Raw genomic sequence first — 22,516 nt, 5'->3', positions numbered from 1 at the left:
GTAACCTTCTGGCATTTTGGAGTAGATTCCAGTCAGGACAAATGCAAGGCGTGGAGCAGGTATGTATGTATATGTGCTTCTCTGTGTCTGAAACTGAGAGAGGGAGAGAGAGAGAGCGAGAGAGAGAGAGAGAGAGAGAGAGGAAAGGATCAGAGACAGACTACAGCTGGACCTCCACAAATACAGAAGGATCTGTGTTCATCTTTTTTTACAGTTAATCTTTACTTTTTAATAGTCAGTTATCATTACAGAGCTTACAGTCTCAAAATCTGAGATGTCCTTCATATTAGCAGCACTAGATAAGTTGACTTATTTCTTGTCTCTGATTGCGTTCTGTGTTAGTGTCTCATACAGCTGGTTGAAATGAGAGCTGATTCTTTTTATCTCACATGGATTTGGAAAATGTATACATTTTTTGCATTTTCAACTGACTGCATATGAAGACTTGTAACCTTTAGATATGAATTATTTTTTACACTGATGTACCTTAGACCTACATGGTTTGGATGCTGACCATCCCGAGTGAGTTCATTTTATTCTGTTTGGGAGATAGATAAAAGCTATAAATATTGATGTTCATATGTTTAGTAGATTTTCAGATTATTATTTTGAGGCAAATAATCTCCAAAGTTAATTTCTTTAGTATCCAACAGTAATGTAGTCGGTACTGAATTTTTGCTCCTCGACTGTTTTAACAAGCATCTGTATTTCAATACTTCGTACAGCTCTTATGTTGTAGGAACAAACACGTAATGCATTAGGAGAGCCAGTAAATGATAAAAAAAACTAAAAACAACAGAGACCCGGTGACAGTAGATTGATCTGCAGGTGTAACTGGCGAGAGACTCAAAGAGGAGTAAAATGGCACCGCACAGAGTGCTGAGATTGTGCCACATGCTGGTACTGGCCCTGTGTGTATCTTCAAACGCCGACTTCGACTGGACCAGGAATGACAGAGGATCCTTCTACTACGGCACTTTTCCGACCGGTAACACAATATGACACAGTTATGTGTCCATCATTCGTTTGATCTTTAAGATAATTCATGTTTGCTCTGGAGCTTCATGTAGTGGTATCAACGGTGCTTGTGTTTTTCATTGTCTCATTTGCCAAGTATGGTTGGGTTCTTTTGGTAATGCTCAACAGGGTTCTCGTGGGGAGCCGGCAGCTCAGCGTATCAGACAGAGGGAGCATGGAATAAAGACGGCAAAGGGATGAGCATCTGGGACGTGTTCTCCCACAAAAAAGGCAAAACCTATCTGAACGACACCGGAGACTCGTCCTGTGAAGGCTACTATAAATTCAAGGTAATTGTGTGGCACCAGCATATTGCGAGAAAACAAACAAGAGATGATTTCAATTTATTTATTTATTTATTTTTTAAATCTCAGCTCTGCTTTCGGCTTTGCTGGTCACTGGCACTGAGGAATCAAGGTCAAACCCAAACACCAATACAATCCATTTCTCTTTCATTACCCATTTCACTTATGTCTCATTCTCTACAGGATGATATCTCGCTGATGAAAGACCTTAAGTTGAACCACTATCGCTTTTCTATCTCCTGGCCAAGGATCCTGCCCACTGGAATAAGATGTATGACACAAATATTTATCATGAGTGTACAGTACAGCATGCCACACATAAATGTACACAACCTCTTATTTGTATTGTTAATATGTATTGTAATATTTTAATCATTCAAATGTGACTTGCAATTAATTGGTTTCTCTTTCTCTCATAGCGGAACAAGTCAACGAAAAGGGAATCCAGTACTACAATGACCTTATTAATCAGCTCCTGGAGAATAAAATCACTCCAATTGTGACTCTCTATCACTGGGATCTTCCACAGGTACAAAACATTACCATTACATTAGACTACGTAACGTCTATAAAATATCTACTGAAAAAAATTCTATGACTCAAGAATCTTATGGATGTCAATAAGATTCAACCGCACCCCAGTAACACTTTCGTATAATGTTGTTTTTGGACATGTTCAGGCTTTGGAGGAGCACTATGGAGGTTGGCAAAACAGTAGCATGATTGACTTCTTCAATGATTATGCCAACCTGTGTTTTGAGAGATTCGGAAACCGGGTGAAATACTGGATCACTTTCAACAATCCATGGGTGAGAGATGTGAACAATGTTCAATTGTCTTAAACAATCGCGCAAACCCATAGCTACAGACAAATTCTGATACGCCACTTTAAGTATTTACCGTTCGAGGTCGGACTTCCCTGCCAGTTATAATACAGCATGTCCCATGTGGCGTTTGAGTCAGTTAGGTATTTATTTATATTGGCTTACACACGGGCAGAGAGTACAGTTTCCTGAGGCTTTCTGCTACGTGACCTCCACTTGATCACGCTGGATTGTCAGAGTTTCCTCAGTATGGATACAATCTGAACGGAAATACACTCTGTTCTGTGTGCAGTCTGTGGCTGTTGAAGGCTATGAGACTGGGGAACATGCACCTGGACTGAAGCTGAGAGGCACCGGTGCCTATAGAGCCGCTCACAATATCATTAAGGTACATGCAACACATCCATGCATGGAGAGAAATACCACCTATCTGTTCACATCCGCTGAAATGTAAATCGATCTACTTTTCAAATACTACCCGATGTTGTACATTCCAGTAAACCTGTAAGATTTTTTTTCACTCTCCCGTTTTCTCAGGCACATACAAGGGTTTGGCACACGTACGACATAAAATGGAGGAGTAAGCAAAAAGGTAATAAAAAAAAACAAAAATCCATCCAACCAGCTAAGGCCCTTTTGGAGCCCTTACAGTGTTACATTTACAGTTGGTGCTGCCAGTCTCCTAGGAGTCTAAACTAGACATAATACTTTTGATGATCATGCTGATGAAAACACGGAGGATGTTTGATAATTGCAGGCATGGTGGGCATCTCCCTGTCTGCTGACTGGGGAGAGCCAGTGGACGTCACTAATCAGAAGGACATTGAGGCAGCCGAGAGATACGTGCAGTTCTATTTTGGTTGGTTTGCCACACCACTCTTTAATGGAGACTATCCTCAAGTGATGAAAGACTATGTAGGTAAGTAGGAGAACACGTCATAACACAGACAAATTAGTGAGTCAGTTGGTGAGTTAGAGGGTGAGTGAATACGCGCTATAAAATGATGTTTGTCAGAGCTGAAAGTTCTAAATCATTTTTCTCTAACTCAAAGCTGCTCTGCCGAGCTAGGTCACCGACGCGACGTGTTGTTAATATCTCATCCATTTTACTGGTCAGGAAGGAAGAGTGCACAGCAGGGCTTAAGCACCTCTCGCCTGCCCACTTTCACATCCCAGGAGAAGAGCTACAACAAAGGCTCTTGTGACTTCCTGGGCATTGGTCACTTCACCACTCGCTACATCACGCAGAAGAACTACCCTTCCAACCGTGGGAGTAACTACTTCACTGACCGCGATGTGGCTGAGCTAGTGGATCCTCACTGGCCTGACCCTGGCTCCGAGTGGCTCTACTCTGTCCCATGGGGTTTCCGCCGCTTGCTGAACTTTGTTAAGGTAGTTCCAATGGCTACTGAAGTTGTTAGAATATATGCTGAAGTTCGCTGTGTTTCAGTTTCTCTGCTTTTACATATATGTGCTGTGACCCAAATTATCACTTAAAAAATATTCACACATTAGAATCACATGATTGTTAGAGACATTCATGTCTCAGCAAGCAGGTGAATATGCATTGATCTGTTCAGGGGGCTGTTATTAAAAGATTTCCGTTTTTGTCTTCACCAGACACAATATGGAAATCCAATGATTTATGTGACTGAAAATGGAGTCTCTGAGAAGATGATGTGCACAGAGTTATGTGATGAATGGAGAATGCAGTACCTCAAGGAATATATCAATGAAATGCTTAAAGGTAAGTAAACAGGCTGCAGAGAACTATACAGTCCAGTATAATCAAATGTGGAAGATTTTCCAATTTATTTATCAAAGGTGAATCAAATTATAATGACGTGTTGAAAAATGACTTCAGAAACACTTGATTGTTATTATTATTATCACTAATGCAACAGATTTGCTGATATCTCTCACCATATTTCTCCTGTCAGCTGTTAATGATGGAGTGAATGTGAAAGGATACACAGCATGGTCACTGCTTGACAAATTTGAGTGGGATGAAGGCTACTCTGAAAGATTTGGCTTGTATTATGTGGATTTCGGCAGCAAAAATAAACAACGTTACCCAAAAGCCTCTGTTCAGTACTACAAACGCATCATCAGCTCCAATGGCTTCCCAAATCAGAGAGAGGTACAGTCCATTATGGTTATAGATCCAAATATAGATCCACAATATAGAAACACAAATATTTTATTAGTGAAGTAAAAAAAAATTTGATTCCATATAACAGCATCAAAGGACATTTTCAGACAAACAAATAAGAACTGCAGTTGAGTAAAGGGCTATACTGATTGTAACTATGCAACCATGAGAAAAAAAAATTTTTTAAAGGACGTTGAGAGGGAAAACTGCAAAGTGTAAAAATGATCATGTCACATGGTTCTGAACTGGTAATAATTTCCTGTCTCTATGTTTATTAAATGGCCACTACAGATTGAGAGCTGGAAAAGGAAAGCAACAGAAACATGCTCCTCCAGTAACCAGCTTCTAGCTGCAGGTCAGTATACAAAACTGTCTTCCTCCCTCTCTCCAGTAGAGAATTTATATGACTCTAGCTTGGGGCAAACAAAAGAAAATTCTGCTCAAATTTTTACCCACATATTTCCCTCAAGGAGGTATCCCCCCTGAATGGAACACAATCATATTTAAGATTGAAAAATGATGAGGAAAAACCTCTTAATCAGTTCAAATTGTTTTTCAGGTATTTTGAATATGTATGATGTTATTCATCTACAATGAATATATGCTATACTATATATAAATATATATATACAGGACATAGGTCGTAGGTTAGAGTTTAAAACCCCTAACAGGTTTTTTCTTTGTTTGCCCCTCCAGCTAGAAGAAAATCCCAGGAAAATAAGGGCCATGCAGAAAAGCCAAAGGTTTGGCCTGTGCATGACGAAGCCTAGGTATTAGCACTGAAACATAGAGCAATTTTAAGACTCATAGGGTAGAAATATAATATGACATAAATGAAGTATAATTTGATACGCGTTACTTAATAATTGTAACCGTTCCAATAAGCGTTAGATGTGTCATTAACTCGTCCAGCGTGTTTTGCTGTGTTTCAGATCCTCTGTCAAGTCACATGGAGATGGTCACAGAGATTGTTGTCCCCACTGTGTCCACCCTCTGTATTCTCATCTGTGCCATATTCCTTATGTTTCTGCTGAGGGCTCGATTCTAGACAGGGCCTCTGCAGTGATACAACAGCCAGCCATCACAATACTGATCCACATTAGATCTGTCCGACATCTTTCTCCCCGCTTTTATGAGGGCAGAGTCATTAATTATTCTTTGAGAGTTAAAGCAAGTATGTGGTGCAGAGATTGCTTGTTTCAATGTCTGTCACTTTTCAGAAACTAAAATGGACCACCAACATACATGTGCATGTATGTTTTACTCATGTCGGAAAACACTCAAATGCAGCTAAGGTCAAATTACTTGGTGGATAACCAGAGGCCTGGTGTTTGATGTGAAGTGAAGAATAAGGAATAATTTGAACATTTTCATACCACTATATGCAGTTGTAATCATTTTAGCATTAGTTTTTCTTTATGTACAAAAATTATACAAAATATTTCAATAAAATATTGTCTGTCTTTTTTTTTTTTTATCACAACATATTTTCCTTGAACCCAGTCAAAAGGGCAGAGGGGAGGCATATCTGTGACACATTTGAATGCAAACTGCCATCATGCACTGTATAGGCAAGAATATCTACAATCCATATCTGAAATAAAGGAAATAATCCTGCCTTGACTTTTCTTTTCAGACCAACATTAACCTTGAATTCCTTGATTTTATAGCCTGAATTTACACCTATATGTAAACTCGCAGATGCAAATAGAGAGTTGATCGCAAGATTTCTGACTTACCGCTAAGGCTGTGCTTAATAAAATCCGCCAGCCGTTGGTTGTAAAAACCGTCAGCCGTTGGTTGTAAAAACGCTGCAATACTGTGGGGGGCGAAATAGTTACTGCGGTAGTGGGTTCAGTTGTACACAAATACAGCAGAACGAGACATGCTCTAATCCCAAGTATTTGATTGGACAATAAAGAAACGCCGGTAAACCGAGGAACTTCAGCCAAAATACACTTTGTCGAGGTAGGTGTTCAAACATGAATTTATTCGCAAAACACCATCCATAAGAAGTTACAAACTGGCAGATTTCCCGCTTATACTATCGCTTCACCACATTTTTTGTTGCTGGAGCGCAGATTTCCAATGTCAGTGTCAGAAACAGGCCATGCCGTTCGAGTTATGCTAGTTAGCTTGTCGTCTCAGGCGCCAAACGGATGCTAAGCCTTTGCCTTGCTACTTCACCCGAACCGGTGAAACTAATCAACACTAGCGACTGCTAAAAAAAATCAAGGCGATATGTGAGGCTTGATAAACTGCATTTGTAAACTGTGTATCTATTCGCATGCACTGTTGATGTGATTCATCCCAGGACGTCGTGAGCATTACTAAAAATGAGTTGACGTGCCAGTGTCAGATAAATATTTTAATCTTTTAGGCTTTATTTGCATATTTTACCTGACCAGTTGAGTTAACCTTGATTGACTGCTAACCTTGACTGACTGCACACCTAACAGATATGTTACTTAGCCTGGGTTAACTAACTCTAATGTATCCAAATTAGCGACCGTGATAACATGTCCCCATAGCTACACCAGCGTTGCCCTAGCTTTATTAAACTCAATTCAGCCAACTACCGGATTGGCAAGCATCACTAAGTGCATCGTGAATGATGAAGATAACACAGTATTCAAATTACGTTTCTGTGGAGACGTTTCTTTTGTTATATGGTCAACCTATTCTTTTTTAATTCTGAGAATGCGTATTGCAGTCAGTTTCGGCTAGTATCACCTTATTCGTATGATTTCACGACAGCAGCTTTGACTCTAAAATTGGTTGTGCAACGCCTGACATTTCATCTCAACCCTATTACACTGGCGGTCTCCCTTTAGAGATACTGACGTTAGTCCCACTGGCTAGAAACTAGATTAGGTTAATGCGTTTCGTCTGTTTTGTCTCAGTGAAATGTTGGAATGAAAATAATGAAGAGGGCACCACCCAGAGGAATCGGTGCAGCTAAGCATTTTCTAATTTCGAGAAGTTAGTATTGATCATTTTGAAAGTTAATACAGTTGTCTGAAGTGTGCCGTGAGACACACGCGCCCTGTTTAAACGGTGAATAAACCGAAGGTTTTATTTTACTTTGTTTTAAGTGTGTGGTGCGCCATGCTTGATCCGCTGGAGAACGGCCTGTTTGACATACCAGATTATGAAAATATAGAGGATGAGGCCTTCCCCCCTCTCCCTCCACCTCTGTCCCCAGGACAGGACGATGCTGCTGACGCAGATCCATTTGCCAACGGTGAGGGAAGGACTTGTGTGTGTGTTTAATCATAATTTAGTCTTATGTTATAGTGTGTTGTGAGTTTGTGAATAATTCTTTCAATTCTGGTGCAGGGGATGATGAGGGTGAAGTTTCTAAACTGGCAGAAGTCCCTGTTGCCAAGAGAAGAGCTGTGAAGAGACCTCAGCCCAAGCTTGACTCTCAGAGGTAAGCCATGCATGGTATACTACTAGTGAAAAGCGAATTGTTTAGTCTCTGACAACCCAGTGTCAGCCAGAGTAGAACAGCTTCCCTCCTCTAAGTCATGGTTTTGCTCAAGGTGCCCTCCTGTTTTAGCCAATGGGTGCCTTTCTTTGTCACAGTTACTCTAGACACACTATCACATGGTCTTTGTCCCAGTAATTGAAATATAGCTGAATTTTAATGCTCTGCTTTGGAGGGGTCCTGCTGACAGAATAACCTTTTAACTGTAATACAGTGATGAGACTGGTTAGTAGCAGTGTGGATGTGCTAAACCTGATTACTTCTTATCTCCTTTTCTCTCCAGGCTGGTTTCTGAAAGAGGACTTCCAGCTCTTCGTACACTTTTCGACAATGTACGATTCAAAGGCAAGGGCCATGAGGTGAGCCCCTGACTGTTTTTCATTAACTGTATACTTTAGCGTCTGTCAGTAGGTGAGTGTGCTGTGAACTGTTCAATGATCTATCTTAATTTGAGATGTCCTCTTATGGAGTATGTTGGCAGACATTAATGTGTTTTTACCTATCTGTCTTTGTTCTGTTATTATCAGCATTTATTTAATGACTATTTTCTAGCAATTTCTTTTAATGTCTCTACCCAGCAGGATGAGCATTATGTTTTGGAGGGTTGTTTACATAAGTGCCAGTTTACAGTATGCTCCTTTATGTGTGTACAGGCTGAAGACCTAAAAGTTCTTATGCAGAAAATGGAAAACTGGGCCCACAGACTTTACCCTAAACTACAATTTGAAGATTTCATTGACAAACTGGAAGTTTTAGGAAACAAAAAAGAAGTGCAGGTGAGACTGCTTAATGTGCCATATTACACTTTAATTAGGAGGATATTGATGGCTCTGGATGGTGTTAACTTCAGATGTGTGGATTTGTAATTTTCTCATGAAGAATTTTTGAGTTTTGAGTGAAATTCTGGCGCATAGCTCTTTGATATCAATGGGATATTGTGAGATGGATTTTGGTTCAATTCTGCCAGTTGTATATACTTATCCATTTCCACCCCTCGTCCCCTAGACATGTTTAAAACGAATTCGACTAGACATGCCCCTGGTACATGAAGATTTCATTGGACGTGATGGTGAGGAGAATGTTCAGCTCTTTTCCCTTAAACCCATGTTCATGTTTTTGCCTCAACATCCTGTTAACACAGCATTGAGAAAACAAGTAGCCAAATCATCCACTCTGACAAGATCTTTCCGTTTGGTTCCTCTTCTTCCAGAGGACGCCGAGGCTGGCGCTCCGAGTGAACCTGATCCGTTCGGCGATGGAGATTTTCCGGAAGAGGCTTTCGTCCACTCCACTCCGGCCCCAGTCTCCCTGACCGAGGAGCAGCAGCGACGCATCGAACTCAACAAACAGCTGGCCTTAGAGAGGAGGCTGGCCCGCCAACAGGAACAGCAGCAGCAAGGTGACTGAACCCACGGTGTTTTCTGTAGGTTTTTCACTTGTCAGGCTGGTGTGTTGAGATGACATAATTCTCAGAGTTATGGACTGCATTAAAATATATGTTCCATGTGATGTTTGAAATGTCCTTGAGACCCGATGTTAAATTTAGTGTCAACAAGACAGTTTTGTGGCCCAGGCCATAGCCTGACTCTCGTTCTATACTGGTACGTGAGCGTTGGTCTGAGTTTAGCGAGATGCGTTTGTGCAGGGCTTGAGCTAATTTGCATTGCTCTGGTTTTGCTGGACGGGATCTGGAAATGATAGAATCTGGAAACGTTAGTATCTGGATCTGGGCATTTTCAGCTAACGTTAAAAATGGTAATGGTGACTTGCAATACTAGCAGCTGACAAGTTCTGGACTCTCTCCTTCCACAGAGGCATCTCAGGTGTGTGGTGATGCTGATGAGCCATCTACTAGCACTTCAACACACTTCCCCAGTCAAGCAGAGGGGGAGGAGGATTTTGACTCAGACAGTACTAAAAACATAAGCTCACAAAAGCAGCCTTTCAAGTCCCAGGATTCTCCACTGTTTGACGACGAGCGAGACAGCCCAGTTCCAGAGATGACCAATGGCGTTGAAGACAGCAGTGATTGACCCTGCTCCCTGAGCCTGTTTGTCACTTAAATAGCCAATAGGATGGACACTCTGAGAGGGCCTCCAGAAACACCAGGGCTGTTTTGTCTGTTTAGGTTTTCTTAAAAGTTTGTTTTATGGAAGTGGTTGAAGAATACTTTTTTTTTTTTTTTACCTACCACCATACCAGCCAAACGTTTTGTCAAATAATGTTTTCTTTCCTTAACCGATCAAAGGCCTCATCATCATTATCCTGAGCCAAAACTGTTTTGCAGCTTATTGTTAGGTTTACACAACGCCAGTGTCCATAACCCAGACCTGTAATTCACCTCAAGGGGCCTTACAAATGGCTTTTCTCCAGTGTGTCAGTGTTACTGATAAGTTTCCTTTGGTTACATTAAAGACTTCATGCTGTGTGGACTCTCATCCTCTGTGAGGATCTAGAAATAGCGACCCAGTTTGAACATTTCTCTCTTTTCCACTTTACAAGTTTTCTCACTTTGCTTTCTGTTAGTCTGCTTTCATTCCAGAAAGTGTGGCTCCACTCTTCACCGTCAGGAGTGTTGGTGTTAACACATCTCAAGTTCTTTGGATTAAGAATTTAGTCACCTTTACCAAGATTAAGTCAGGGATCAACAGAAATAATAAGGAAAAATAAGCCTGTCCCTTTGGCCTCACATTCATTTTTCATCCTGTTCAGAATTTTAACTGATTTTTAATTTTGGCAGTAAACTAAAAAAATGTTGCCATGGGAAGAAAGGATGCAGTGCTGACTGTAAAACTCTCACAGCAAGTCGATTTCTGATTTACAAACACAACCATTCCAAACTGGTTCTGCCCAAACCCCCAAATGTCTTACATCCCTGTAGCAGAACAAACGGCAGTGTTTGGTTCAGTAGCGTGGCACCAATGAAGATGCCTTTGTTGTCACATTCTCTAGATTCCTTGGAGAGCAGTAAGTATGTCATGTCTGAGATCAAGTCTAAGTCTGGCGGCTCATTCATGGCTGCCTAAGTCAGACCTATGCAAGAGTCAATGAACATCCTTCTTCATGTGTTCTCATTGTTTTATCTGATTTCACTGTCTTTCTCGCTGTGTTTCTGTATTCTAAATAAAAGTTCAACGTTTATGTAGTTTATCTGGTTTATTTAAAATGGTGTGCGATTGTAGTAGGAGATAACCAAATATTTTTGTATCTCAGCTCAGTAAACTTTATCGTTAAAATACAGTTTAGACAGTTTGTTATGACAGATCAGAATCATTTTCTGAGGCAAAACCAATTCTTCTAGATTGTTTATTCCATACAAAGCCAAATCACATTATCTCCAATATTTTTTTACGAAAAAAATATTTCTAAAAGTAAAAACACTATTTACGCACTATGTATTTATTATTATTTTATCTCCTCAGTGTATAATGATATCCAGTGCTCAGATTATAGTCCAGTCAACTTAAGTTTCAAACGATGCTTTTGAAATATTTTTCCTTTGGTACAATTTTCCATAAAAAAAAAAAAAGTGTGTTAAAGCACATTTGATAGTGCTAATGCCAATATGAAACTCAGTTCAACTTCTATGACGTATAGAAGTCAAGGTCAATGAGAGAAAAATCTCCAGAATGATTTAAATACCCATCCTCCTGCAGTCCTGCAGGATCTTGGTCCAGCCTATTATCTCTACATTCTACAACACTATGGCTCTTTGCATGAGTGTGTGTGGGTGCGCTCCATTCCAAAACTCTTAAACCGTCTAGTTCCCTTAGCAGCACTGTTCCCAGCTTAGGACTCGATGGGTAACGGTGACATGGGGTAATCAGGACCGTCTTTGAGCAGACCAGCATTAAAGATTGAGGAGATGAAACCACCTGAAAGGAATGGAGCTGAACCATTGTGTTCAAGGCTGTGGCTAAAGACAGTACAGAGAGAAGAGTACTGTCTCTCCTAAATTCCCAAGAGCCTGCGCAAATCCACATTAAGCTGAGGTAGCACAGACCTGCGCCTCTGTTTCCAGTGCCTGACAGGCAGATGGATCTAATAGTGCTAGTTCACTGATTTCCTGCAGCAGGGAGTATAGATTAGGCCCTCGGCTCTGTCTGAACTCTCTCTCCTCCTTAGAAAGTTTCGGCCTCCTTCCTTTCACTTCCTCCGCCTGAAGTGAGGCCTCCTCCGCCAAACGTACCACCTCCTGCACGAGCTCTGCTCGGCCTTGGCCTGCGGGCGGGGTCCTAGGGCCTGGGGCCTGGTGAGGACGGTTACTGATGAGTTCCAGACACAGGCTGTCAGTGTGACAGCGGGACGGTTCTACAGAGATGCGTACCTGAGGTGGGGGGGGAGAAATATTAAAAATATCTGAAATATTGATAATCACATGCCGACAGAACACAGCTGAGGAAAAAAATCGGTATCAGTTAGTAACAGAAACAAAATAATAGTAAGTAAGGGGGTTTGATTTGCTAGTTCTTTACTGTTGCCATGGTGTTTGGCATGACATTGAGGTATGCTTGCTTATTTCAACGGCACAATGCCTTGAAGGTATTAAATTATTTACACGAATCTTCACAAAATAACAAGGGTTCAGTGCTGCTACAGTAAACAGACCAACTGAATAAATGTTCTTTGTTTAGGGTGGAGCAGCAAAAGTAAAAGGGAAGTTATATGCTTCATGATTCATCTCATTTCTAAAGCACATCACAAGATAAGACGTATGTGGTTGTAATCTCACAGATGATGTAACAGGGTTCCAACCAGCTCTTTAGCACAGATTACATAACAGAGTTTCATGGGTTGTATTCCCCATGACTTGTTCACATAAAAATGAGTTCAGAACATTTAAATCAGACAGACGAGGAAATAATGTTTACACTTTAAGCCTCACGTGGGCTAGAATTCAGACCACAAATGAGAACCAGAGCAGACTTTTATCAATCGTACTGATGCTGATACACAGCTCAGAATCGTCTGATTCACACAGATCAAGCAACGATTTTTTCATTACTGTTTCTCTAATGCAAGGGAACACTGAGAACGGTTTACAGAGATATGCAAATACTGTGACTTTGCTTATGATGATGTCATAACACTAAGATCTTTTCTCTAATGATGATGTAACAGTGTTCAGCTGTCCTCAAACATGATAATGAGACAGAGCTTAGACTTTTTCCACCCACACACTGATTGATACAACATTTCTAAAATCTTGCCCATTCACACACAGATGTTCAGTGATGTGTGTGTGTGTGTGTGTGTGTGTGTGTGTGTGTGTACTCACAGTGATGTGGTCGAACAGATTGAAGGTGTGTGTGTCTGAGCCTGTGCAGGAGCTGATCCTGTCTGGGTATCTCTGCAAGGATCCGGTCTGCCAATCACAACTCCCATCCTGCTTCACGTTTATCACCAGGTTGTCCCGATTCTTCAGGTACACAGCACCCTTCAACCCGTACCTGAGAATGCACAAGCACACACAATGAGTCCACAAGTATCCATCTTATACACAACGATTCTTTTCCATTACGTCAAGGGCCAAAGGGCTTGAATATGTATCGCTTAATACAACAGACAACACTGTTGCCATAAGACTAAGATTAATGCTGAGATTAACACCGTCATAACATTGAGATTCTCGCCGAAATTAATGCTGTTTTAACACTGAGATTAACACAGAGATTAACACTGTTAACATATTCAGATTAATGCTCTCATAACATGGAGATGAATGCTGTCATAACACTAAGATTAGTGTTGTTATAACACTGAAGTTTATGCTGTTACAATGCAAAGATCAATGACCTTTTTTTTTTAAATTTGGAGAAAAAAATGTGTTTTTTAACTTGTAATTGCACTGTTGCTGTTTATCTCACTCGGATCTTAAACAATCCATCACACAATTACAATATACAAATACAGTTTATACAAAAACAGTATGTTCATAAAACTTGAGTAGGTCTGGGATATTAGTTGAGACATTACCGTGGCACAAAGACCAGCATGCCGTTAGCCCTGATAGCATAGACGATAGCATCAGCGACACAGCGTTCGTCTTTCTGCGGGTCCTTGTCTTTGAAATAGAGGCACTGGAACAGTTCTGTAGACTGCTTTTGGGCCTGCTGAGCTGCCTACAACACCCAAAACGCTCTCAAGTCAAAGGCAGTCTCGACTTTCCATTTATAATATTGATTCAATTTATTCACTCAAGTCAAATCAATGATTTAAAAAAAAAAAAAAAGAGGATAAAGGAAGGCTACGACAGAATTAGAAATGCTCACTCTGTTCTTGGTGTTGATTTGCTGAGCCAGCTCCTGTAGTTCTTTATTACTGGCCAGGGCCTTACTTGGCTCCTCCTCTGTTTCTGCTCTGATGGCTGTCAGGAGGAGGCGGTGCACTATGATGTCAGCGTAACGCCTTATTGGTGAGGTAAAGTGAGTGTAGCGATCAAGAGCCAGACCTGACAATAAACAAGACAGAACACAGGTAAGAGTGGCATAACTTACCAGGGCTAGACATAAAATGGACAATACTTCTAGAACTTCTGAGGAAAATGAAGGCAGAAATGATAAGAATGGAGTTTCAGTACGTGGATTTGACTACATAATACAACAGAAACTGATGCTTATAACGTTCTTTTAATAACTTTCCACCATATCATTATAACATGAAAAATAAACTGAAAATGTATCATCTTGTATCTTCAAAGACAACCATTTTCTTAGGGCTCATTTTAAACCAAACAAACCAAAAAAAAAAACCTTACTTAAAATCATTCTATGAGCATTGTCACTTCTTACATGATCACTGCTAAGCCTCTTGTAGAATTAAATGCACCGTACCATAGTGATAGTACTGCTCCTCTGAACAGGAGCCAGTGGAAAAGTAGAGGGCATTGGACATAGCCTGAGTGGCCATCATTCTCAGCAGACGATTCACCTCCGGATCCCGTGGATCTACCGCTCGATCGAGAGAGTCGGCCAAAGCTTTGTTTGACCTGGTTTAGCACAGCCAGCAGAAAACGTTAAAAATGAACAGGCCCTTAAATGACAGGTTGAGTGTATCAAAGAATAATTTCTCATGTATTTTGACAAAATCACCTGAGATTTAGGCAAAACGGCTACCAGTGAAACACGAATATAATTCTAATATTTGATTTCCTGTCCTCTTTCCTGTGTCGCGTAGTTACGGTAAAGGGTAAGCCGTTACCGTATGTCGACTGTGAAGCCTCTGGCCTTGGCGCTGTCTATGAGCTGGTTGAAAAACTCCTGTCGCGGGGGAGGATGATGGCGGAGAAGAGCCTGGTGTGGGAACGTGCCCTGGATCTTACGCGCCACCCAGTGGTTGGCGTAGATCATACACTCTGCCACGGTCTCGTGCACCTCCAGAGGCTGCTTGGGCACCAGCGCCGTGATGTTCTTGCTGTCGTCCAGCTGCGCCCGCACCTCCACCCCCTCCAGTTCCAAAGCTCCGCCCTTGTCTCTCTGGGCTCGGAGGTGTCTGGCCACGCGGGTCAGCGTCTCCAAAGCCTGCAGGAGCTCGGCCAGCTTTCGGTCCCTCTCGCCGGCGTCTAAGTGGGCTAGCTCTGGTACCTCCGCCTGCTCCCCGTTCAGCAGGCTCTGGGCCAGTTCGTAGTGCAGTTGGTAGGAGGAGCGGATTAGAGTGCGGCCATACCAGACCTTACACACAGCCAGAGACTGCATATCTAACTCCCATAACACACTCATAGCATACCTACAGAAAACAAGACATGGGTATTACAGCCTATAAAAGAGAAAATTTACTACACATGTATCATTACTACATTTATTACACCATGAATGCAACTTGTATTCAAATATAATTTAGCAAATGAATCTAAATGAACCTATCCAAGTAGTACAGCCAAATTCTACTGGGACAAACTCCAATCTCTTTAAATTTTTTTTAGGTCTTTGGCCAGCAAGACCTTCGGGGAAAGGTTTTCATGGAAAATGTCTAATCATCTTTGACTCAGTCAAGTTTACCACATGGCGAGCTAATTCTTTCATGTCACGGTAAAAGTGAGACAACTCACCTGTCCACACCACCCAGCAGGGAGCACAGGTCAGCACTGAGCACGGAGGGCAGCATGTCATACCGCCGGTCAGCCAGGTAATAGGTAGTGGCCCTGAGTGAAACACCACAGTGTGTAATGAGCTTATATTCCATTTCAGTCATACAAATAAAATTCTTATTCAGCGATAACAAAGGAAGGATAGAATATAAGCAATATTTATTTTACCATATATTAAACAACATTTTTTAATACCATACTGTGGTGTCTCATATGGGCTTGTAAAACATTAGAACTGGAATGGCCTAAATAAACCCATCAACTCTTCGGTTGAGGGGTCACCAAATATGACACATAAGAGAGAGGTTTCTCCATGAAAAAAAAAAACATCTTTCACATCTTTTTTTAAATTCTTTTATGAGCAGCAGATCTCAGGGATGACCTTTTCTTTTCAGCCCCACTCTCCCAAAGCAAACCCCCCCCCCCCCCCCACCCCCGCCGCAAAGGTCACCTGGAGCGGGCCTCCAGGTCAGTGAGCGAGCCCTCTTTCACAAAATGGGTGACGTCCGCGATGTGGACCCCAAGCTCCAGCCGTGTCCCCCCGGGTAAAACGCGCACAGACAGGGTGTCGTCCACATCCTCACAGCCCTTTGGGTCAATACTGAACACCAGGTGTGTGTCTCTGAGGTCCAACCTGGAGGCCACCTCGCTGGGCTCCATCTGCCACGGCTGCTCCGACGAGTTCACTGGCATCTCCCGCAACTGTAGACATGCACACATGAAAACAAACAGATACAAGAACATCATAATAGGGGTAAAAAAAAGAATTTGCTGAGCGTAATGGCTTTTATTATGAGACAGTTAAGCAAAGACAGACAACACAATTAGATGACCACACTGTAAAGGCAATACTCTATTTAGGCACCTCTGATATCTTTGTATCTTCTAAACTCTTTTAAATGAACTCTGCAATATCCATCAAACTAGTGTCTACAAAAATCAGCATCGTTATAACTGCACATACATACACACAGTCTTCAAATAAAAATGAGTAGTTAAAGAAAGCAGCTGTGAGTGACCTGGGCTTCAGAGAATGAAGGCACACTGATGCAGTTCTCCACCAGAATGGTCTGGATCTCAGTCTCCAGCTCCCCAGCCTTGCCCAGGACTCTCACACAGTGGCCGTTAGGGTAAAGAGAGGTACTCTCCCATGAGTCCAGGCGTACAATCACTCTGTGATCCTTTAGAGAGAATGACCAATAGACAGGTTCCCCTTAAACTCTGTGCCACGTTTGAATAAAACGGTTCATACGATTCAAAACCATATCTTCTCTAGTGGAGTTAGCATGTTATTTCTGTTTAAGCAAATTTAAATATTCAGGTATTTCTTTCTCGTCATTACTAGTACTTAAAAATGTAGAAAATGTAAACACACAACACAGATTAAATGTCTAGCCACTAAGAAATGAGACTAGCTTGGAGCTGCAACAACCAAAGAAAACTCAGTGGGCCAGTAACTCACACAGAGTCACTGTCGTCCTGCATTAGAGGTTTACCTGCAGTGCCTCAGCCTGCTGAGTGCTGATACGGATTTTGGGAATGCGGTAGTCCCAGGGAATGACCAGAATCCTCTGGGAATTTCGACCCTGGGACTGCACCTCCTCTCGAGGTGGAAAAGTCACCACGTAATCCCTCCAGTTTCTCTGCAGGATCCCAACCACTCGACCTAACGATCAGATCAATGGGCAGATTATGGTTGGACAAAAGCACTATGGATTAGTCTAATTTAACCTTTTATTGTTCCTGCTTATAAACCAGCTTTTTCATGAACCACACTTCAATCCCTAGGTGTCATATTATGCTTATTACGTTCAAACACAACAGAAAACAGTGAGAGTTTAGCCGCTGGAGAAATGTAAGGAGACCAACCATGACTTTTTTTGTGACTGTAACTGTGTCTTTCATTAACTCACCATAACTCTAGCATGTCTGTCTCTATCATGTTGCTCTCCCACAAAGTAAACACAGGGATTAGCTTCCATTTGAACCTGAAAGCAAAATCTGGCTCTGATCTGTATCTATGGTTACCTGTGGGCATTGGCTGGCTCTGCGACTCCTCTCCTGCTCGCTCCTCCCCTTGTCCGTCAGTCAGCGCTATGGTCCGCCCCTTCCACTCGTTACGAAGGAGGAGTTCCACAGCAACCAGGTCTCCATGCACCGCTCTGTTGCGATGCTTCACTCCACAGATCAACACATCACTGTTCAACTCTGACACCAAACAAATGATAAATATGGAGGTCGGAGGTCAATGCTTATTATGGACATAATGATAATACTGGCTGGACAAGAGTTCTGTTGGGTTATATCTACATGCTGTTAACCGTATATTCAGTAAAAAGGTCTAAACAAAAGAGGAGCAGAGTGATGGTAGCGGCAGACCTGTGTTCTTGTTGGTGGTTCCTTCAAAACGGACAAAAGCCTCATGCTGTGCCTTGTGTTTGTTCACGTTTAGAGTTCCCTTTTAACAAAAGATAGAAGTGAGTGAAGTCTTCACAGTAACACCAAACATCTTCCAGGTTACATTGATCCAACTACATTTTTTATGCTTAAGAGGCATTTTATTGCAGTGCACAAAGGCATCTGCGGTCATCACGGTTCATTAAAGTTTTACAGGCTGAATGAGTCAGAGTAATCCATTATTAATTGAGAGGGTGTACATTTTGTACAGAGGAGTCTGACACCTCTAAACTGCATGATGAGGAGGATTTGATCTGGATGAGTGGGGCTCACCTGGATATACCTGCCAGATTTGATGCCCGCCTCCAAGATTTCTGCAGGGAGGTGTTCAGCATACTCTTTCTCTGTCCCCTCACTCTCTCTCTCCTGCAGGGCCTGAGAGATGGAGCTGTACAGCTCCTGAGCTGCCTGGAGATCAGGCCAAAAGCTCTGCAGATACTCCTACAGGTCACAACATATGGCACCTTATTAAGACAAGTTATCAGAGTTTTAATATGACATTACGACAATACGTCGTTAAGCTCACAGTAAGGTAATAATATCTAACAGGTCACAGTGTTGAGGCACTGAGTGTGTTAGTCTCTTAGCTAAAGACACATGTGTGACAAGTTGTGTTGGACGAGTCAGATTTTCTTTATCTCAACCTCAGTTTGATGTCACGGTTGTTAACCTCAGGCTGAAGGTACCTGTTGTGGTAGCGAAGCGTAGTGTTCTGCACCAGGAAAGCAAATAGCGAAACAGTACATTCTATTTTCTAGCATTCATATCAGTTTGAATTTTTACATGCAAAATCAAAAGAGAGCCTCTGACCAGTTTCTATTTTCTATTCAATCTACTTCCGCATTACCCTCCACTCAGTTTAACCCATCCTGAAGGGGAAAAAAAAGATCAGGGAAAAGCTTTGAAAAAGAGTGGTTAGATGACAACGCACTTCTGTTTGCAGCGACTCGGTTTATGTGACTATAGGAAGACGTCTACCTGTGTGGAGATGACATACACTCCACCATTCAGACTGCTGTACTCTGCTATGGCTTCCCCATCCTCTGTAATCATCACCACAGGTTTCATACCAGCCAGGTGGTTATAGTACCAAACGGCAGCATGGTACACACACCTGTGACAAGACAAACACACACATACGTACCACCCAGACAGATCTTTAAGTCAAATGCTTACGACAATGCGCTAATAACACAAGGACTTCGGTTCTTAGATTCCTGAAGATTCAACGTTTCTTTTACCTGGTTTGCCATTTCTCCTGGGACTCTCCCTTCTCTCGTGGCTGGTAGGAGTACTGCTGGAACTCATTGGCAAAGAGGATACAGTCTTGACGAGGGTCCTTCAGAAGACTCCGCAACCTGTTATAGTGCCTGCTCAAAAAAAAAAAAAAAAAACAGCACCAAAATAAGAGCCATTCTGGGAGGGAAGGGATGAATCAAGCCAGTGAACATTTATGAGAAATAAAAAGGAGAACCTAACACATTTTATATATGTCATTAAGGTTCAAAAGTCACAAATATTATTATGTATCAGTTACTAGGTCATACAGTCTGCCTGTTTACATTACATTTAAATTATATACATTATACATTATATTACATTGTAGATCTCATAAAAAAATCATTTACAGTTATTACTACTGAAAATTAATTGTTTATATTTATTCATTTAGCTAACGCTCTTATGACTTTTGGATCAACTGGCTTGCTCAGAGGGCCATCAGTAGTTGAATGAATGAATGAATTTTAACCTTCCAGTTACTGCATCGCTGCCTTTACCACTTTGCTTTTTTCCAACATAACTACTCATCATCCCTCTTCTCCCAGAACGGTACCTTCTTCCCCGGCTGTGCTGCGCCGCCTGGCAGGCAGTCTGGGTGAATACGACCCCCTGCAGTTCTCTGAACTCGAATACCTCCAAAAAATCCCTCACCACTCCAGCATCTGGCACCACGTAGTGTGTCGCATCTCCAGAAAGCACCTTTCCCTCTGAGGGAGCCGGAAACATCAACAAATAATTCAACATTTATGATATTTTAAACATCTCTTCCGAGTTTCGCTCCGAAATAGGCTTATACGAATTGACCGAACTTGCTGTAAACACGAACTCAACTAAGATCTATCCTGGGTTAAGTCTGACGAAATCGGCTCCAAAATGTGCACGTATTACTTCGGTTACATAATTCAGTTGTATAAGACACGGTTCCAGTCAAAACGAACGTTAGCAGTACTATCGCTATGCGTTTCTTATGAAAAATAAAGAGACTCCATCCACACACACGCTTGTGCCCGGCGGTGTTATCACCTTCATCATCCTCAGTCAATGCCTTACATCAGACAACACAAACTGCTACTTGACACAACACCAGAAAAGTAGGCTACAGCATTTAATTGCATGAAACCATTATAATATTTAGCGGCTGGCTTCTTGATTAACTACCGGTGGATAAACGAACTAAACCTACAACTTTGCTTTTTGAAGTTCACTGGCATAATGAATATGATGCTGTTTATGTTTTACCGTTCTGACATCCCGCTTGACAAAGTGCGCTATAACATGGCACATGCTCTCTCAGGTAATGTTCCCGAACAACACGGACTTTATGTCCTCGGGAGCTCTTTAAATGCAAAACCTTTTCAGTTTTAATCATGATCCATTTGGCGCTGCTTCACTGTAATAGCAGGCTACAGGTACAAAACTTCAATAACAGACAACGTCGTCTTTTCTCCTCGATGGACGATTTAGTAAGCAATAATTTTGGACTTAAATGTGAATATCGCCCCCTCCTGGTCTGGAATGAGTCTGGGGACTGTTGTTCTGACCTGGGAGGAAGACATCGTCAGCGAACCTCTCACTACACGCATTTATATTCTTATGTTGTTGTTGTTTTCTCAGAGAAGTGCAAAAGAATTACAGAAAATCGAGATTTTTTCAAACAAAAGATTTTTAATTAACATTGAAAACCTAAAAGACTCACAAAACTTCCCAAATTTATATATTACTTTGAAGACTAAGTGTATCACAACATCTCTCAAGGGAAATTCATTTTGAAATTTCACTGAACAATGAAATGAAAGCCAATGAAAACTATTAGTCCTAAATTCACCAAAATCTATTGTCTTTTTACACAGTCATAATGCATTTCTCAAGACATCTGTTCAAATTTAATTTCTGTTTGTTTACACAGATTACGTTTCTACTGGTTTACTGATAAACATGTGTTACATACACATCACATTCACATTTAGAGTAAATTCGGAACATCATCATAAAATCATGCCATACAGATGTTTTATGGTGGAAATGCGTAAAATCAGTTACAGGTTTATGACATTTGGAAAGACATGAAAACCAAGAATTTTTATGCGTTTTTTTTTCTTTCAGAAACCAGAGAAGGTCCTTAAGCACTTGCTTCATCCCAGAGTCAAAATGATTAAAAAAAAAAATCATAGTTCAGTGGGGCATCTTTCATCAATTTAAAAAAAAAAATACAAAAGGCATTTGGCAACTCGTTCTGGAAAGATTACATGTATTTCTTGAGATTGAGGCGTCTTGTTTTGAAGAGAGCGCTTGTTTAAGAGTTCTTTTATTCTGCATAAATATGAGCTGAGGATACATCTTTGTGATCAGTATTGTCCCATGTTGGCAAGCAGGCCTCAGTTAGCTCGTCCCTGAGGGAAATTGGTCATCTGGATGTTGTCCCCTTGGAGTCCAGGATTGTAGTAGGCAAAATCATATTTTAAGTCCAAAGGCTCGCTGTTGTCCAGTCTGAGAACTAGGAATACAAATAACATAACAGTCATGAGAACTTTGCCTGTTAGCAGAGTATGAAGTGACCAAGAGAGATTGCATTATAGGTGCTGTCAAGTTGTCAAATCAATAAACGTTATTTATTATTTCAATTATATTATTACATTATTATTAAACTAGGAAAACATTATTAGTATTTTAAATGTGAGACTCAAAAATAAGCGAGTTCAGACAAATTGGCTTCTTACGACTAGCATGACACAATGCTAAACAGTTTCATAAGAACAGTGTTACAAAATGCTGAATTACAGAGCAAAACAGCGAGACCTTAACATAAATTGTCCTCTTTGAATTAATTGTTGTGTGAGATGGACTTTCTAGAAATGAGATATTTGAAATGTGCTCACAGCTACTTTGCCATTTTGTTAAAAGCAG

General features: G+C 41.3%; 3 protein-coding genes across 3 annotated transcripts; 2 read left to right on the top strand and 1 right to left on the bottom strand.

The window, feature by feature from the left end:
• Window positions 1-861: 861 nt before the first annotated feature.
• On the top strand, window positions 862-5,346 carry lctla (lactase-like a). Its single transcript, XM_030764769.1, has 13 exons — window positions 862-988; window positions 1,147-1,307; window positions 1,506-1,593; window positions 1,742-1,851; window positions 2,003-2,131; window positions 2,439-2,534; window positions 2,684-2,738; window positions 2,904-3,065; window positions 3,264-3,538; window positions 3,767-3,893; window positions 4,087-4,286; window positions 4,590-4,653; window positions 5,231-5,346. The coding sequence occupies exons 1-13, from the start codon at window positions 862-864 to the stop codon at window positions 5,344-5,346; spliced, it is 1,710 nt and encodes a 569-aa protein (XP_030620629.1).
• A 2,060-nt stretch (window positions 5,347-7,406) lies between these two features.
• tipin (timeless interacting protein) lies at window positions 7,407-9,886 on the top strand. Its single transcript, XM_030766836.1, has 7 exons — window positions 7,407-7,559; window positions 7,649-7,731; window positions 8,072-8,147; window positions 8,442-8,564; window positions 8,794-8,857; window positions 8,999-9,187; window positions 9,601-9,886. The coding sequence occupies exons 1-7, from the start codon at window positions 7,407-7,409 to the stop codon at window positions 9,819-9,821; spliced, it is 909 nt and encodes a 302-aa protein (XP_030622696.1). The 3' UTR covers window positions 9,822-9,886.
• A 1,457-nt stretch (window positions 9,887-11,343) lies between these two features.
• Window positions 11,344-20,981, bottom strand: dis3l (DIS3 like exosome 3'-5' exoribonuclease). Its single transcript, XM_030765077.1, has 17 exons — window positions 20,852-20,981; window positions 20,166-20,319; window positions 19,573-19,701; window positions 19,310-19,445; window positions 18,605-18,772; window positions 18,254-18,332; window positions 17,903-18,082; window positions 17,371-17,540; window positions 16,894-17,055; window positions 16,326-16,576; window positions 15,836-15,928; window positions 14,989-15,513; window positions 14,622-14,776; window positions 14,061-14,239; window positions 13,765-13,910; window positions 13,067-13,238; window positions 11,344-12,115 (listed from the first exon to the last, which is right to left on the bottom strand). Exons 1-17 carry the CDS (start codon window positions 20,979-20,981, stop codon window positions 11,771-11,773), a joined length of 3,174 nt encoding a protein of 1,057 aa, XP_030620937.1. The 3' UTR covers window positions 11,344-11,770.
• Window positions 20,982-22,516: the final 1,535 nt, after the last annotated feature.

Source organism: Chanos chanos, chromosome 2 (assembly GCF_902362185.1).
Source record: "Chanos chanos chromosome 2, fChaCha1.1, whole genome shotgun sequence".
NCBI classification, from domain to species: Eukaryota; Metazoa; Chordata; class Actinopteri; order Gonorynchiformes; family Chanidae; genus Chanos; species Chanos chanos.
This window is presented reverse-complemented; position numbering and strand designations above follow the sequence as displayed.

What these genes read in the sequence shown, in the direction of transcription:
- lctla (XM_030764769.1), top strand. Translation starts at nt 862, where the DNA reads ATGGCACCGCACAGAGTGCTGAGATTGTGCCACATGCTGGTACTGGCC. An exon ending in ATCACTGGGATCTTCCACAG is followed by an intron (nt 1,852 to 2,002) that starts GTACAAAACATT and finishes GGACATGTTCAG; the next exon opens with GCTTTGGAGGAGCACTATGG. An exon ending in AGTGATGAAAGACTATGTAG is followed by an intron (nt 3,066 to 3,263) that starts GTAAGTAGGAGA and finishes TTTACTGGTCAG; the next exon opens with GAAGGAAGAGTGCACAGCAG.
- tipin (XM_030766836.1), top strand. Translation starts at nt 7,407, where the DNA reads ATGCTTGATCCGCTGGAGAACGGCCTGTTTGACATACCAGATTATGAA. An exon ending in ACGGTGAGGGAAGGACTTGT is followed by an intron (nt 7,560 to 7,648) that starts GTGTGTGTTTAA and finishes GGGGATGATGAG; the next exon opens with GGTGAAGTTTCTAAACTGGC. An exon ending in ACAGGAACAGCAGCAGCAAG is followed by an intron (nt 9,188 to 9,600) that starts GTGACTGAACCC and finishes CTCCTTCCACAG; the next exon opens with AGGCATCTCAGGTGTGTGGT.
- dis3l (XM_030765077.1), bottom strand. Translation starts at nt 20,981, where the DNA reads ATGATTAAAACTGAAAAGGTTTTGCATTTAAAGAGCTCCCGAGGACAT. An exon ending in AACCACCAACAAGAACACAG is followed by an intron (nt 18,083 to 18,253) that starts GTCTGCCGCTAC and finishes GTTTGGTGTCAG; the next exon opens with AGTTGAACAGTGATGTGTTG. An exon ending in CTTCATTCTCTGAAGCCCAG is followed by an intron (nt 16,577 to 16,893) that starts GTCACTCACAGC and finishes GCATGTCTACAG; the next exon opens with TTGCGGGAGATGCCAGTGAA.